The sequence below is a fragment of the Piliocolobus tephrosceles genome, unplaced genomic scaffold, assembly GCF_002776525.5.
Source record: "Piliocolobus tephrosceles isolate RC106 unplaced genomic scaffold, ASM277652v3 unscaffolded_430, whole genome shotgun sequence".
In the NCBI taxonomy this organism is placed as follows: Eukaryota; Metazoa; Chordata; class Mammalia; order Primates; family Cercopithecidae; genus Piliocolobus; species Piliocolobus tephrosceles.
The window spans coordinates 1-16,374 of NW_022327643.1; the positions used below are offsets into that span (position 1 = coordinate 1).

General features: G+C 49.2%; 1 protein-coding gene across 5 annotated transcripts; it reads left to right on the forward strand.

The window, feature by feature from the left end:
- The first annotated feature begins 14 nt into the window (after positions 1-14).
- LOC113220087 (ATP-dependent 6-phosphofructokinase, platelet type-like) lies at positions 15-10,792 on the forward strand. 5 transcript variants are annotated; one of them, XM_026448718.1, is made up of 5 exons: positions 15-5,126; positions 6,092-6,800; positions 6,879-7,018; positions 9,186-9,247; positions 10,484-10,792. In XM_026448718.1, the coding sequence occupies exons 2-5, from the start codon at positions 6,416-6,418 to the stop codon at positions 10,611-10,613; spliced, it is 717 nt and encodes a 238-aa protein (XP_026304503.1). In that variant the 5' UTR covers positions 15-5,126; positions 6,092-6,415; the 3' UTR covers positions 10,614-10,792. The 5 variants fall into 5 exon arrangements, 4 of the variants coding, with proteins under 4 accessions (XP_026304503.1, XP_026304502.1, XP_026304504.1 ...); XM_026448717.1 differs by having other exon boundaries at positions 15-6,800; XM_026448719.1 differs by having other exon boundaries at positions 15-6,800; positions 6,897-7,018.
- The last annotated feature ends 5,582 nt before the right edge of the window (positions 10,793-16,374 follow it).

Below are 16,374 nucleotides of genomic sequence, written 5' to 3' on the forward strand. Positions count from 1 at the left end.
TTGTTATCCTTTCTCTGAATGTGGCATAATTGTTACATTATTAAGAAAAAGTTTGTCAGGCTGGGTGATGCCTGTAATTGCAGCACTTGGGGAGGCCAACGCATGAGGATCACTTGAGGCCAAGGAGGTCAAAACCAGCCTAGACAACATAGCAAGACACCCCATCTCTCTAACAACAGAAAATTTAGCTGGGTATGGTGGTGCGTGCCTGTGGTCCCTGCTACTTTGGAGTCAGAGATGTGAAGATCGCTTCAGGCTACAGTGAGCTGTGATTGCTCCACTGTACTCCAGTCATGGCGACAGAGCCATGAGTTTGTCTCAGAAAGGAAAATATATATATAAAAAAGAAAAAGCCTAGAAATGTCATATTCTTATTTATTCATCCCAAAAGAGAGAGCAGTTTTTTCTGAGAGTGTAAATGGTAACTGATCACATTCTTTCCTTGCATTGTTTTTCATTTTAAAATATTTACAGTCTTCTGTCCATGTCGTCTCTCGTCATCTCGTTATAAAGGGGTGTCTTCGAGATTAGTGGTGTTTCTGTATCGCACCTTGGAGAACAGCTGGCATGAAACCTCTTACCACCATCGTGCGCCTTGTAGTCCCAATTAAAGTCCTCTCCAGAGACGCCCATGCTGTTTATGAAAGCAGAAATTTGGTTGTGCTGAAATGTGCAATAATGGTTTTAAGTTCCTCTCTGTAGATGATGCTGTATAATTCATTAATCATATGGAATCAGTAATGATTGAAGATAATTTTGGCTGATGTCATTTAGGAGATATTTTTCACTTCAAGTTACAACTTCCTTCATGCTAGTCAGTTTGAGATTCATTTAAACATGTACCTTGTTTCATAGCTCAGGTTTTCATTAGACGTTTCATAACGTAGGAGTTTGAAAGCAGATTTGGCAAAATCTTTCTAACAAAATGTTTGCTTAAGACGTCAGAAGGAACAACACTCAGAATTACTGGTAACTGTGGTAGATTTTAAGGCTGATGCTAGAAGTCACTGGAACGGTCAGGGCTGCTTTGTGAGGCGGATGGGATTTGAACCCTGACCCTCCTGACACGCCAGCTCTGACCCTGGCCCTGGCCTTTCCTCCTCTCCTCTCCACTGGGATTTGAGTAGGTGCCAGCATCCACCTCACAGGCCATCGTGAGAACCCGTGACTAAGGGCTTGTGTTCCTCCTGCAGGTGGCGCCGCAGATGTGGGGGCTTGACGATATATACACACTGCAGGCTGCCAGTGTCTGTGTAATCAAAACAAATGATTTAGTCAAAGCAAATGATTTTTGTCAAAAGGTGGGATTTGCTTTGCTCCCCTGTGGACCAGGTGCAGTGCTGCTGTCGCTGCAGGTGTGTGGGTCCTCTTGGTGGTCCTCAGGTGGTCAAGGAGTCTCCGATTCCGATTCCCATGGTTTGATGTCGGGGGACCATGGACCTCATGTGTTCAGAGGGGAGAAGTAAAAAGCTTCCCTTGTAATTCCAGGACTGTCTATCCCAGGTATGCCAAACCGCTGGCTTTCACCTGACGCTGTCGTAGGTGATGCTGTATGGACATGAGGACCCATGTTCTGTATACCTGTGACAGTTGCTGTCTCCCTCCAGGGCCGTGGCCAAGCCCTCCTGATTTCGCTGGGTGGCCAGCCTGGGGATCTGTAAGCCCAGTGACATCTGTGGTCTCCGTCCCCCTCCCCGTCGGGATAGGAGGTGACTTCAGGAGGCTGGTGATGAATGCCTGAATGAAGCCGACTTGTTACGGCAGTTCTGTCTAAGGGCCTCCCCGGGTGTTAGATGTCAGTAAGTGACACCTGTGTGCAGATCTTATGTGATGAGAGATACAGTGGGGGAACCAAAGCTTGTGGAGTCTGCGGGTTCTGGACTTGGGGATGTGTGCACCTGTGTACTTGGTGAGGGGTGTGATATCTGAAATGAGTGTGCACGTGTGTCACATGTTGGCATGGGTGGTGAGTGTATTTAGCAGGTGTGTGTGGAGTGAGCATGTTCATGCGTGTGTCGTGTCTATTTGCGGGCGTGTGGAGTGTGTACACGCATGACATTTGTGAGTGTATTTGAGGGTGTGTATTGAGTGCATCGATGCGTTTGTCTGGTATTCTGTGAAGGGGTGGCATGTGTGGAGTAAGCATGCACACGTGTGTGCTGTGTGTGGGGTTTCTGCCTGATCTTCCTCTGAGTGTGCTCCTGGGCCCTTGTGTCCTGGCAGCTTTACAATGTGGTGTGTCTTTGATTCCGGAAGATTGTGGAACCCGATTCTGAAGCTGTGACCACAGACTTGCAGCCCTGGAGGACGCTGGCCCATCAAGCCGGCATGAGGATCTCGGTGTTGGCCTCTCCCTGGGCTGGGCTCTGTCCACAGCAGAGCATGTCTGATGATTGTGCTGTGTGGGTCTGTGGCTCCCCAGCCTCGAGTCGGCCCTCGGTTCTGTCCCACCTCTGTTTTTCTTGCTGAGGGGCTGCGGGAAATGCTGCCTGGGATGATGTTTTCACCCCGAGGTTGCTTCTCCAGCTGCTCAGGTGCTGGCTGCCTGAGCCCTGCTGGCGTTCTGGGTAGACGAGGCTGGCGTGGGGACGTCCCTGGGCACCTGCGGGAAGGCAGGTTTAAGAAGTGTCTGAGGTGAGTGCCTTTTTTTTAGGAAGTGGCTTTTTTTTTAGGAGATGTCAGAGGTGAGTGTGCCCCCGGGGTCTCCTCCCTGGAACTCCAGCCTTCCTGGTGAGACGAGAGTTTCTTCAGAGTGCTCTAATCGTGCCCTCCTCGTCAGGCAGTTTCACCAACATGTGCTTTGGGAGGAGTGGATTCTTCTGGTCATGGGCGTGGTGCTGACACCACCCGCATGGTGGCCCCTCCTATCCCTGATAAGCTGACCCAGAGAGGGTCCTCAGCTGCAGACTGGACGGTGGCCACCTTGGCACGTGGGGCCACCTGGTGCCTCCGGAAGAACAGCCACTGGCCTTTACCTTAGATGTTCACATCCAAACCAGCTCCAGAGTTTGCGATGAAAACTCCCAGCCCAGTTGAACTCCTTAGTTCAGCTTGGCACAGAACCTTGGAAAACAGCAGTTCTGTTCTGGGTCTTCCTTCAAAATTGAGTTCCATTCCAGGGAAGGGATTGGAGGAGCCATGATGTCGGCTGCAGCCTCCTGTGCCTCCCATTCGAGCTGAGGGCCATCTCTCTCCTGGGCTTCTCCCTGTCACGTTCCCTGGTGATGTGCTTTCTTTGCAGAGGTTGGCAACGGCTCGTTCCCTGGACTTCCTTGGGCCCCGTGCTTGACTCCTGTTCATTGAATGCCGTTAGGGTCTGGCCATCGCTGGCTTTGCTCTCCTTTAGCACCTTGTAGATGTCCACACGTGCTTCCACCCTTGCACCCTGTATGCAGCATAGGACTACCCCGGCCAGAAGCTGTGCTTTGCTGCAGGTCCCTTGCTGTAGCAGGGATGGGACACCCACCCCCTGCCGCCTCTGGCCGCCGACATCCGCAGAGGCTCAGCTGCCGTTAGGGATACCAGTCATGGGAAGACTGGCCTCCATGCAGATTCACAGAGCAAGGTGGTTCTCACAGAGAAGTCAGTGGCTTTTGCTTAACTCTGTAGCAAACGCCGTCTTATCTTTCACCACCAATTTATGTTTCTTAACAACACACCCATGGGGCAAAGTGCTGGTGATATTTGAACTGTAGCCTGGGGCTCTCGCTCCCATGGGACTCCGTGGGGAATTTTCTAGCAAGATCGTGTGTGTGCCCTTGCAGGGAGTTGTGTCTGCCGGGCACATCCCATTGTGTGGTAAGAATGGCTGAGGTCACACACTCTGCCTGATGAGTGCCATTCACAGCTGCTGTCCACGCAGGGCCACGCTTGGGATCAGCTGCCTTCTTGTCAGTGCTACTTTGACTAATTGCCTGAGGCACCGTCAGAGTGACTTGCTATTTTGAGAAGCTAATTCAGGCTTCAGATGCCATCTAGGTAATGAGGAGAGAGTTCAGGAAAGCTGTATCTGAGCTCTAGCAGAGGTGGACTCTTCCATTCCAGCTGTCACTGCGTTTACACTCAGAGGAGCACACGGTCGGGGGTGTGGCTCAGGTGTCAGGGCTGTGCTGTTCCATGCACCCACAGAGGCAGCCTTTCACGACCAGAACTTGGACACGCTCAGGCAAAAATCAGGCTCTTGGGAGAGCTGCTTACCCACAGAATTCTTTTGTCATTAAGCGGTTGATGTCATTCTTTGAATGAGTGACAGTAATTCCCCACCTCAATGTGGGCTGCAGGGGAGATTCAGTTGGAAAAATAACCCATGAGGCTTTGTGCCTCTGGGAGTCCTGATGCCCCACCCACATTTTCCTTCTCATGCCCGGGATTGTCTAAGACAAAGGGCAAGTCTTAAAGCCTTACAGCATCTTAAGTCTTAGATCGCAATTAGAGAGAGACCCAGTACAGGTGGAACAGTGAAATCCTCAGAATTCTGCACTGGCCCTTCAAGAAGGCAGTTGTGGGCTCTTTGGACCCTTGACAGGTTTCTGTTCTCTGTCCTTCCTAAGCACAAAGATGGAAATTCTTCCCATTGTCTGTTTCTCTCCCCATCTCAGCTTCTACACAATGCAAAGTGGCCCTCTAACTAGAGCCCATGTTCACTTTTGAATACATCAACCAATTATTTTGGGAGGAAAAGAATCTGCCAAAGAAATGAAGTATAGGTTGGAATGGTTTAATCAAGCCTGTGTTTATTCAACAAAGTGCGCTTTTAAATTTCATCTGAAGTACTCCAGTGAAAATTTCCCAGTAGGTGTTAAACTTTGGTCTATAGACTCTCATGTGGCTCCCAGTCTCAAGTCCACACCCCCACTTCATGCTTTTACTCTTGGCGAGTCCCATGGAGGCCGGTTAGGGAATCCTGCAGGATCAACCCTTGACCAGGACAGATTGACGGACGGACGGCTGGCTGGCTGGCTGGAGAATACTTTGCTTATGTCATTCAGAGACAAGCATTTCCTGAGTGCCTGCTGTGGGGGCTCGGCCAGGTCCTGCTGATGGTGCAGTGGTGTGAATCCAGCCCACAGTTCCTGCCCTCATGGAATTTGCAGCCTAGTGAGGACTGCAAGCCAAATAACCACAAGGTAACTGTAGGGAGAGACACCGGGGTGATTTCTATGAAGAGAGGACATGGGGTGCCCTGAGAGACCCTGACAGAGGGAACTTTGCCATCCTAGAAACCAGGTGGTGTTTTTGTGAGGAAATGACATTTCCCTCTGGGTCAGAGCTGAGGAAGGTACCTGTGTGTGTCCCGTGGCCGCTGTGACCCTGACCACACACACTTGGGGCTGGAAAATAATACTCACTCTCACACAGCTCTGGAGGGCAGGAGCCATGGGTTGAGGCCAAAGCGTTTGCTCCAGGAGAGTCCCTCGTGGCCCATTCAGGTGCCCAGAGCTGCAGGCCTTGCACGCCTTGTTCCCTGGGTCCGCCTCCTCACATATGGGTGTGCAGTATCCTGCTCCAGGGCCTTCAGCCTCTGCACCCCTCATCTACCGATGCAGGTGGTGGCACTTAGGGCCCACCTGGGTAGTCCTCAGGATCCACCTTTATCACCACATGAGAGAACATTCTCAGGTTTCAGACATTAGGACCAGGATTCCTTTGGGGGCCGCTCTCCCGCCCACCACTGTGCCTGAATTTGATGCACACAGCGTCCAGCATATCCAGAGGCTCCAGGAGGACCTGGGGTGGCTGGAGCTAGAGTGGGACCTGGTGTCAGAAGTAGGTGGGGCCAGGGATTCCCGAGAAAGGCTTGACGTGTACTTGAAGTGAGCAAAGGGTTTTGAATGACTGGATCGGATTAACGTTTTTCATAGATGGGTCTCCAGTCTGTGTGAACAGATTGCAGGGTGCCAGGGTGGGAGCTAAGGCCCAGGCAGAGGCTTTGCAGAGTCCAAGGAGAGGGCGCTGCAGCCCGGACTGGTGTGTGGGTGGAAAGGCGGCCGATGCATTTCTCTGCTGTTTCTCTCCCCGCTGAGTTTGGTTCCTCGTGGAGGGCGGATGGCAGACATTTCACTCTGGGACCTGATGCCTATGCATCTGAAAGACTTCCCCAGGTGACTGGATCTAAGAACCACCGTCTGCCTTTGAGTAGAGTTTCTACATACGTAACATTCACCGATGGATGGAACCTGGCCACAGCTCTAAAATCGCAGGGAGCTTTAGCAGAAGAAAATAGAAGATCACAGCTGTCCCCGTGGACTAAGCTGGCAGGTGACAGCCCTCTAACTTCTCAGCTCACACCTAATGGTGTCTGTGTCTGGTGAAAGCTGCTTCAGCAGGGACAGTCAGAGAGCAGCGTGGAGTGAGCTGGCTTGTGGGGTCATCTTTTCAGTCTCCTCCTTTGGGGCCTGGGAGAAGGGAGTGGCAGATGGCCAAGCCCCCACCACAGGTCATCAAGGTCACCTCCAGGTGGCTGCCGTGGTGGGGTGGGGTGGGGGCATGTTCACACCCACTCCGAGGGCACATCCCGGCTGCTGCACACCCTTCACCTCTGCGATGCTGGGACCGCATGCTCAGGCACAGTAGGGGGCCTTGCTGCACTCACCCATCGGGTAGCTCTGGGATGGTGGGTGCACCCTGGGCTGGAGTGACTGTGACCACATCAAGCAGTCTGCCAGCGGAACCAAGTGGCGCATTTTCATCATCAAGTCCACGGGCGGCTACTGTGGCTACCTGGCCAACATGGGGGGCTTGCGGCCGGAGCCGATGCTGTATACATGTTCGAAGAGCCCTTCGGCATCAGGGATCTGCAGGTATGTGACGGGGGCTGGCCTTGTGGGTCCGTCCCCTTTGGATCCTGTCGGTGCTGTGGAGTGAAACATCGTGTCTAGGGTGGTTTGATTTTCAAGGGGGCATGGAGACGGAGGTGCTACAGAAAATGCCATGCTTGATGCCCTTCGCATCACCCAGGTGCCTCTCCCAAGTGTCAGGTGATGGCGGACGTGCCTGGTTGAGGACACCTTCTAGTCTCGTGTGTGAAACACAAGCTTGTGTTTTTTTTTGATGTAGTCTGTTGTGTAGTTAATGTTTTCTCACTTCTGTCACAAACAATTTGAGTGCCTCTGCTGACAGTCACCACCCACGTCTGTGACTGTCTCTGAAGCTTGCGGCAGCTCTTTTAAAATCTTGAGACCTCGGATGCTGCATCTGCCTCTCAACTGAGACAGACACGGCCGTGGTTTCTTGGCATCTGTGGCTCTTTTAAGGAAGGGTGTCACCGACCCCGGGGTCTGCTCCTGCTTCGATGGCACAGCAGAATCCTAGGCCTGGACCCTGCAGTGTTCAAAGTTGCTAAACTCCATGCAGGATGACAGGCCTTGGTAGATAAAATGCAACTTGAACAATTGTCTTTAGTTATATAAATAAATATATAATATTATATATTGCTCTGCAACCAAGGCTGGAGCACAGTGGCACGATCTCAGCTCACTGCAACCTCCGATTCCCAGGTTCAAGCAATTCTCCTGCCTCAGATTTCCGAGTAGTTGGGAATACAGGTGCATGCCACCATGCCCTGATAATTTTTGTATTTTTCATAGAGATGGGGTTTCACCATGTTGGTCAGGCTGGTCTCGAACTCCTGATCTCGTGATCTGCCCATCTTGGCCTTCGAATGTGCTGGGATTACAGGCGTGAGCCACCGTGCCCGGCACCATTGTCTTTTAAAAGGTTAGGATGCTACTTGTTTCTGAGCCAAATAGATCAAGTAAAAAGGGCCTTGGTCTTGTCACTAATTATGTGACATGTGAATCACGAATTTCTTCACTGTGTGAAATTAAATACTTGTGGAGTCATTCACTGCATCGCGATGTTTCTGTCAGCGGTTGGTCCCATAAGATGATACTGGAGCTGCCCCAAACAGGTGCACTGTTATTTATCTTTTATAGAAAGATTATATATATTATATACATATATATATGTTTTTTACTGTGCTTTTCTACATCTAGACATATTTAGATACACAACTGCCTGCAGTATTCAACAGTGCTAGACATTCAGGTTTGTAGCCAGGAACAACAGGTGTGCGGCAGGCCCTGCCTCCTGGGTTTGTGAGAGTTAACTGTAGGATTTTTGCACAAGGTTCAAGTCACCTAGCAATGCATTTCTCAGAACATATCCCCCTGTTATGTGACTCATGACTGTATTTCAGAAATCTGTCCAAAGATCTGCCTCACCAGCATTCAAGCTGGCAATAGTTTAAGAAAATAAATTATGATTTGTTGTTGTTGTTGTTGAGATGGAGTCTCGCTCTGTCACCCAGGCTGGAGTGCAGTGGTACAATCTCAGCTCACTTCAACTTCAGCCTCCTGGGTTCAAGTGATTCTCCTGCCTCAGCCTCCCAAGTAGGTGGGACCACAGCACCCGCCACCATATACAGCTAATTTTTGTATTTGTAGTAGAGACGGTGTTTCACCATGTTGGCCAGGCTGGTCTCAAACTCCTGACCTCAGGCAATCTACCCGCCTTGGCCTCCTAAAGAGCTGGGATTACAGGCGTGAGCAACTGCACCCAGCCTCCTACTTTGTGAAATTCTGCCACCGTGCCCAGTGACAGATTGATTAGATGTAAAAAATCTCCATTTTCTTAGGATGATTCATTAGAGAATTATCTCCCTCTTGTAATCCTCCCAAGATGATCTGATATAGGATGTTGCTCTTTTCTAAGACAATCTGTTCCTTAAGAAATCTGTGTGAATGAGACTCGACAAAATTCTTTGGTCAGACACTGTTCATCAGGTCGTCACAGGAGATTCCATAGAAAGGTCACAGGTCGCTCTTTTCCTCTGAGAGTGCCGAGAGAACATCGTCATGAAAATAAATAAGCAGCAATAGAGCCATGAATGAGCACTAGAACAGTCATGGAATTATCATCTTCAGAGGGACTGTGTGGATTCCGGAAGGTGTTTTGAGTGGCCCCCGTGAGGGCTGCACACCGTGCCCTGCGCTCAGCATTCATCACTGCAGACGTGCTCTCCGTGCCTAGGGGAGGCTCCCTGAGACCCGATCAGTGAGAGCTTGTAGCCTCCTTGGCCATGCTCACCACCATGCGTGGTTGGCACTTCCCGCCCTGCAGGGCCTGGCACACAGTAGGTGCTTAGCATAAGTTTATTGTCTGATTAACAAAATGCTATTTTCCAGTCCAGTGTGGAGCACCTGACGGAGAAAATGAAGACCACCATCCAGAGGGGCCTTGTGCTCAGGTGAGTGAGAGACCAGGGCTGATCTTATGGTCACTGTCACACCACAGTTCTTAGATTCTGGTCTGTGACTTTGGGCTGGATGAGTGGTAATTTCTTTGTGGCTGGAGTCACTACATACTGAGCAGATGCACAAGAGAGTCGTGGTGCATTGTTCCAAAGACTTGCCCGCATTTAGACAACTAAAAATTTTTTTTCATTTATAGTCTTACTCTTTTAGATATCTCACAATAACTTCTCTAATTAGCATCTGATGTTTAGGAAGGAAAAAGGAAATACAGTCATCCCTCTTAGTCTCAGGGAATGTGTCCAAAGACTCCAGTGGGTGCCTGAAACTGGGGATAGTACCTGCCCCCTGTATACATGAGGGGGGTACGGATAACCATCTGATAACCAAGGTGGCTACTGAGTGACTCAGGGGCAGTCTCCGCAGCGTGGAGACTTTAGGGCACAGGGATGATTCACGTTCTGGATGGGACAGAGCAAGACAGTACGAGATTTCATCACTCCCTGTTAGCTGGGGTTAGGTGAAATCAATATCCTGTGTCGGTTTGTTGTGTCGCATTTTGTGTCTCATATGTTGTCACTATACAACAAAACAATCTGGAGTATATGTATACATCCAGTTAGCTGGGAAAAATTTTTTTTTTGAGACAGAGTCTTGCTCTGTTGCCCAGGCTGGAGTGCAATGGCACAATCTTGGCTCACTGCAACATCTACCTCTTCCAGCTTCAAGAGATTCTCCTGCCTCAGCCTTCTGAGTAAATTGGAGTACAGGCGCTCACCACCATGCCCAACTAATTTTTATATTTTCAATAGAGATGAAGTTTCACCGCGTTGGCAGGCTGGTCTCAAACTCCTGACCTCAGGTGATTTGCCCACCTTAGCCTCCCAAAGTGGTGGGATTACAGGCGTGACCTCCACCGTGCCCAGCCAAAACATCTAAACTTTTAAGTCATGCCAGACATCACCAGCTTTAGGATTCTTTTGTTGGTGAGGTTTGAGTAATGGGGATTTTTAGGGAACTGTCAGCTTTCACGAAAACAGTGACAACCCCATTACTTGGAAATGCTTATTCAAATTAAACACTTCATCAAGTTAAAAACTGGAGCTTCCTAAGATTTAAAATGGATTATCAGACATGTAATAACAGGTCTTGCCTGTGTTTCTGGCAAGACCACTCACTGTGCTGGCCGTGGCATCTCTCAGCCTCACTGCTGTCCCCCCTTCCCTCCACAGGCACAAGATTCCCAAAGAACAGTGGTGGCTCAAGCTGCGGCCCCTCATGAAGATCTTGGCCAAGGACAAAGACAGCTACGACATGTCGCACTCAGGCCAGCTAGAGCACGTGCAGCCCTGGAGCGTCTGACCCAGTCCTGCCTGCATGTGCCTACAACCTGGACTCACCATGGACTATCTGTTTTTGTAACACTTAAGTTATTTATCAGCACTTAATGAAAGTATTATTGACATTAATACCTAACCAGCAAGCACCTATCACCACCCATGTGCCCCACCAGCTCCAGTGCATGCTGTGTGTGGACTGTGTCTCATGCTTTCAAATGTGTGTATTAAATGTTTGCCTACAACTGCAACAGTCCTCCGTTTTAGTTTTTTAAGTAGGAGATTAAAACCTCAATCTATGGGTGGGTACTAATGGCTTTCTCAGCACTTTTGTGGGCAAAGATTATAAAAATATTTTTAGTGGGGATCACTGAACTATGCACATCTCATAAAAGGAGAAAAAAGCCAGTTGTTTACACAGGCCAAAGGGAATGCCGTGTTTATTGTCATGTGTCAGTTTCCATCCACAGCAGCAGGCCAGGACCCTGGGCCTCAACCTCAGGCTCCTGCTCTCCTTAGAAAGTAAAAGAGAACACATGAATCTTATCTACTAGGCCTCTTGATTGCAATCCTAGCTGCATGTTAAAACCACCAAGGTAGGGGTTCAAAAATTCTGATAGCCAGTTTCTCATCCAGTCCAAGCCACGGTCCTCACTGGGACCTAATTTGCAATTCTCTGATGACTCTTGCCAGAATAGACATGGGTGCTGGGGTGACAGCCCTGCCACACTCGTGGGTCCCCCTCTTGTAGGGACAGCATTTCTGCCTCTTAGCTCTAGTCTGCAAGAGACCACACTGTGTCTCAGAAGCGGGGGTGGAGAGTATTGGGGGAGAGGAGACCCCAAAAACAAGCTGTTTGGGAAATCAGAGTCCAACGGCCAAGAAGAGCCACTGTGGAGGCTTTCCTTTCTGGCTCTGTAAAGACAAAGTGAGCGCTTACTCACCCCAGCCCACCTGCTTCTCAGGACTGCTTCCATCCAGCCGCCCCGTTGAACTTCCGTCTGTTAGGAGGACGCTCCCACAGGGCCTCGGTGTGATCGAGTTTCATGAATCAGCACAGGCAGACATGGGACACCTTTGTGTACCTTTCCATTTTACTTCTTTTAGTAAAGGCCCTAAATGCTACTTAAAATAATGATTCAAGCAGACGTTAAGTCAGAGTTGCCCTTTATTTTTAGATTCTTAAATAAATATTCTAGAACTAATGAGGTAAAACAAGCCTTTCTGTCAGTAGAAAGTGAAAATTCTATGTGGTGCATCTTTGGCATTTCGTGCATGACTATTTCAATGAATGTCTTCCTGGTCACTCAAGATTGACTTGCCAGTCAGTGGCAACACCTTAAGAATGACACAATATTCTTGGAAAAAGTGGTAGTATTCTGACTTCATATTCAGCTCTAGAGGCCTATTGTCTCAGGGGTTCCTGCACAGTCGTGGGCACCAGGGCTGCTCATCTGATGATCCAGGATGGGTCCTTGACTATGTTGGGGTTCTCGGGTCCGAGTATGGCCAGGCCATGTGTGCTCTTCCCAGTGCCGAGGTACCTGAGAGGAAGGCAGGTGAGGTCAGCCAGGACTGGCTTCTGCGTCAGTGCCATTAAGGCCTCCAATCCCAGACGCTGTCTCCCCCACTCCCCACTCACCTATGGCTCATGGCCAGGAGCTTGTCGTGGCTGATGGTGAAGAGCTGCTCCCTGTGGGCCTGCTCCATCTCATCCGAGAGGCCGTACAAGAAGTGGTCCATTCCTAGAAGACAAACCACAGGCACGGTGGGGCTACCGCCCAGGAGCTCACACAGTGGGCTGTGCACTCGTGTCTGGAGGGGACAGGCGCATCTAACTGTTATTTCACATACGTGTTTCAACGACAGGGACGTGTCAAACAGCCCAGAGATCACACCCTGACCTCCAGCTCCCATGAGCCACGCTGACTCCTACCAAAGCCTGCTTCTGCAGCGTGGATGCAGTCAGGGCCGTGTGAGGCTGATAATGCTGTGAGCAAAAGTGGCTCTACAGAGTAACGTGGCCAGGCTAGGGCCATGCCCACGTCCTTCTACCCTAATGAGCCCAGACACTGCCGTGGGTTGGCCCCACTGGGCCTCAGGTCAGTAAAACTGAAATGACAGGATACACTCTTCTCGCTCGGATGTAGGGAACTGTATTTCCAAGGCCAACGTTTAGGGTGTCAGACGTGGAAATCGTATCACAGGCAAGGACGGAGGCGCCAGAAGCTGGTGCTCCTGCCTGTGCATGAGGGGAACTGGGAAAACAGCAATGTCATCTGAGGCTATGGACTGAGATTCGCACTGTTATACTCACAATACCTTTGTCTGAAGGAGCGACAGGAGCATCTACGGTTGAGAAGACAGAAAGTTTGGCTTCGTTGATGTCTTGCTGCGTGAATTTTCCAGACTTTGCCCAGTAAACAGCCTTCCCACAAGATTGCAGCCTCTCTATTGTATTTGGGTCCCTAGGAAACCCAGAGAAATAAACAGGCAAGCGTTTTACCAATGGGCAAGTTTATGACAAACCTGTGACTTAACAGTTCAACATCTTCTATGGGCTAACAGCTCTATTTTACCCCTGATCTAGTCCAAACAGCCCACTGACAAATTGCTCAATTACTCTCAGTGGAAATTTAAGTCCCATCACATAAGACTTTTCAACACGTTCTCCCTCTTAGACAAGGTCTGTCTGCATAATGTCCTCCCCAGATTATTTAAATACACCTCTCTGTGACCTCATCAGGAGAGGAAAGATGTGGAGGGTGGGGACAGGTCAAGATGACAAGGAAATTACAGAAGACTCACGTGGAAAAATTAAGCAAACAAAGGTTTTCCTTTAATCTCCCTTAAGGACACACCCAGAGTAGTACAGGAATCTGCCTGAGGGTCCGATCCAGACTTCCCTTTGTGTAAATGGAAAGAGCCCAGCCCTCCCTTCACACTGACTCAGAGCTGCAGAGGGGCTGTGAGCTGCTTTGCCATCCTTGTCTACAAGAGTGGCTTCCAGCACAGCAAGGGGGGAGAACTCAGCAGGGTGGCAACGGCTACCAACTTCTCTACCTATATGTCTGCCTGCCTACCTGCCTGCCTACCTACCTACCTACCTACCTAATCAATGTCTGCATCCATAAGACAGGGCCTCACTCTGTCACCCAGGTTGGCGTGTGGTGGTGCAATCTGCTCACTGCAGCTTCAGCCTCCCTAGGCTCAAGGGATCCTCCCGCCTTAGCCTCCTATAGCTAGGACCACAGGCACTTGACACCACGCCTGGTCAGCTCCTTCTTAAAAAGTGTCAGAATACAGGTTCTCTTGGTCAGCAAAGCCATAGACAATCAAGAATTCATTGTTTTAGAGTAACGGTGTAATGTTTATGAAAGCTAACAGAACTGCATGCACATCAGGCACCTCCGACTGAAATGAGCTAAGAATGCTCTCAGGCTGTATCTCAGCCCCTCACCTGGGGCCTGTGTTCCAGGTCCCCCAGAGCAGGGTTGCAACCTCAGACAGCCACTATGGATACTGTGTTTTTTTCCTATGCCTATGAAAAAGTATAGATTAGGTGCAGCAAGATATTAACAAAATACAACAATGACACTAATAAAAGTTACACTAAGTAAAACAAGCATTCTGTGAACAGAAGCTCTTGGATACCCATAGTGTATCTGATGACCTAGACGGCTACTGAGTGACCAACAGGCAGGTACCGTAGACAGCGTCAGCTTTCATCCCACTGCTTAGAAGAATGGTATGCAATTTAAAACTTTGGAAGTGTTTATGTCTGGAATTCTCCATTTAATATTTTCAGACCGAGGGTGACTGTGGGTAATAAACCATGGAAAGCAAAACCATGGATGGAGGCACTACCGTGTTCTGCCAAAATATGCTGGCTTAAGCCAGGGTTTACTGAAGGCAGAATGCTTCCCGTTTAGGCTGCTGGCCCCAATCCTTGCACCGGAAAGGACATTGCTGGCTGTGGCTAAGTGCTCGAGAAGTGAAAAGCAGCACACAGAACAACTTTTGTCTAAAGTTCACTGCAGTAGAAGAAAATGACACTGATAATCATGAGTAGAAGACTAAAACACCGTGTGCGTCTCAATGTGTGAACTAGAGCAAAGCTCACCTGTAAGAGTAAAGGGTGAAAACCCCACTGCGGCTGAGTTTTGCGCCTCCACCATAAGTGCCACCTTTTTCTCGAATTTCTGTATGCAGGAACTTAGCAGTCATCAAACGTGCAAGGATTTTAAGACTGAAATGAATGATTTTAAAATGCAAGTTAAAAACACCATGGCTGATAAAAAAGCATAGACAATGAAGTAATTATTGGATAAAGTGAAAATGAAAATAAAATCAAGTTGTACAATAATGCCACATAAATTATGGTCCCATTTCTTTGGTCTTGTTTTTTAAGAGATGGGGTCCTGCTCTGTCACCAGGCTGGAGTGCATAAGTGCAATCACAGCTCACTGCAACCTTGAACTCCTGGGCTCAAGGGATCCTCCCACCACAGTCTCCCGAGTAGCTGGGCCTACAGGTGCGTGCCACCACGCCTGAATATTTTTACCGTTTTTGTAGAGGCAGGGTCTAGTTTTGTTGCCCATGCTGGTCTTAAACACCTGGCTTCAAGCGATCCTCCTGCCTTCAAAGTGCTGGGCTTACAGGCATGAGATTTTCTTTTTAATTAACAAAAACTAAAAAGCACAAGGAAGCACACTTTTCAAGCAGTTGGCTTGGATTACAGGGTTGAAGCAGTGGTGGTGTGGAGGGAATCTAACACTTCCAGCGCCACACTGCTTAACTTGTTCCAATGCATATGTGGCATTTTTAAAATCTGGTGAAGTAGAAAGAGGTTATTTCTATTGTAAAGGCAAGTGTGCAAGTGAACATTTATTTAAATGTCTCACATCAGAATATGGAAAAAAAGGAAACTGAAGTCAAACTCTTTGAGTTTTATAGGAATCCCTTAAGAAAACACACTCTCCGATAAAGCACATTTCCAGGAACAGGGCTGATTTCATCTGCCTTCCACTGCGAACGGTGACATCACATTCTAGATGATTCCAGGACACATCCACCTCCGACAGAAGGCAGGGCAGACAGTGATGGTAGCATCTGCGGCAAAGACACAGGCTCCTTAAAGACGCCCGTGGCGAGATCAGCCCCAGGTCACCACTTCCACAGATGTGCCATTTCCTAAAGCAGACGAAGGGAGTCAAATAGGCCAGGTGGGAAATCAAGGAAGGAGTGGGCGTGTTCCCAGGGACTGTGCTGGGAGAAGTCACGACGATCTCATGTGGGCCCTCCAGGAGAAACCCAGCGCCACGCCCAACGTCAGTTGGGACCAGTGAGGTTGGAGCCAGACCCTGGGGGACGGAGCCTCTACAAGCACCAGCAGGGATGGCGTTCCGTCGATCCATGCATCCTCCTTCTTGAGAAATTTCTATTACTTATATATTAAAAACAGATGCTCACTGTTGAAAGATTATAAAATACAAAAAACAAGGAATAAAAGATCTAGAATCCCCCCAGCCCAGGGGGAACTTCCACATTTTTAGTGTTTTCTGTCTGCATTTTCCTATTGGATGGTGGAAACAGACACCACTTTTCTTCTGGCACAGCAGACAGATCTGTTTATCTTCTACAAATATGGAAATAAATGAACAAAAGAGCTGGCAACATATCTCTTTTCTACAGGGGAGCTCTTTCTGGGCCCCCACTATAGCCCCACATTTCCTCTCGCCTGGCTACACACCTCCCCATCTGTGGTCCTACTATGACACACGTGC

Coding starts and splice junctions, on each gene's coding strand:
- LOC113220087 (XM_026448717.1), top strand. CDS start 6,416: ATGGCCAAGCCCCCACCACAGGTCATCAAGGTCACCTCCAGGTGGCTG. Junction 7,019..9,185: donor TGAGGACACCTTCTAGTCTC/GTGTGTGAAACA, acceptor GCTATTTTCCAG/TCCAGTGTGGAGCACCTGAC. Junction 9,248..10,483: donor CAGAGGGGCCTTGTGCTCAG/GTGAGTGAGAGA, acceptor TTCCCTCCACAG/GCACAAGATTCCCAAAGAAC.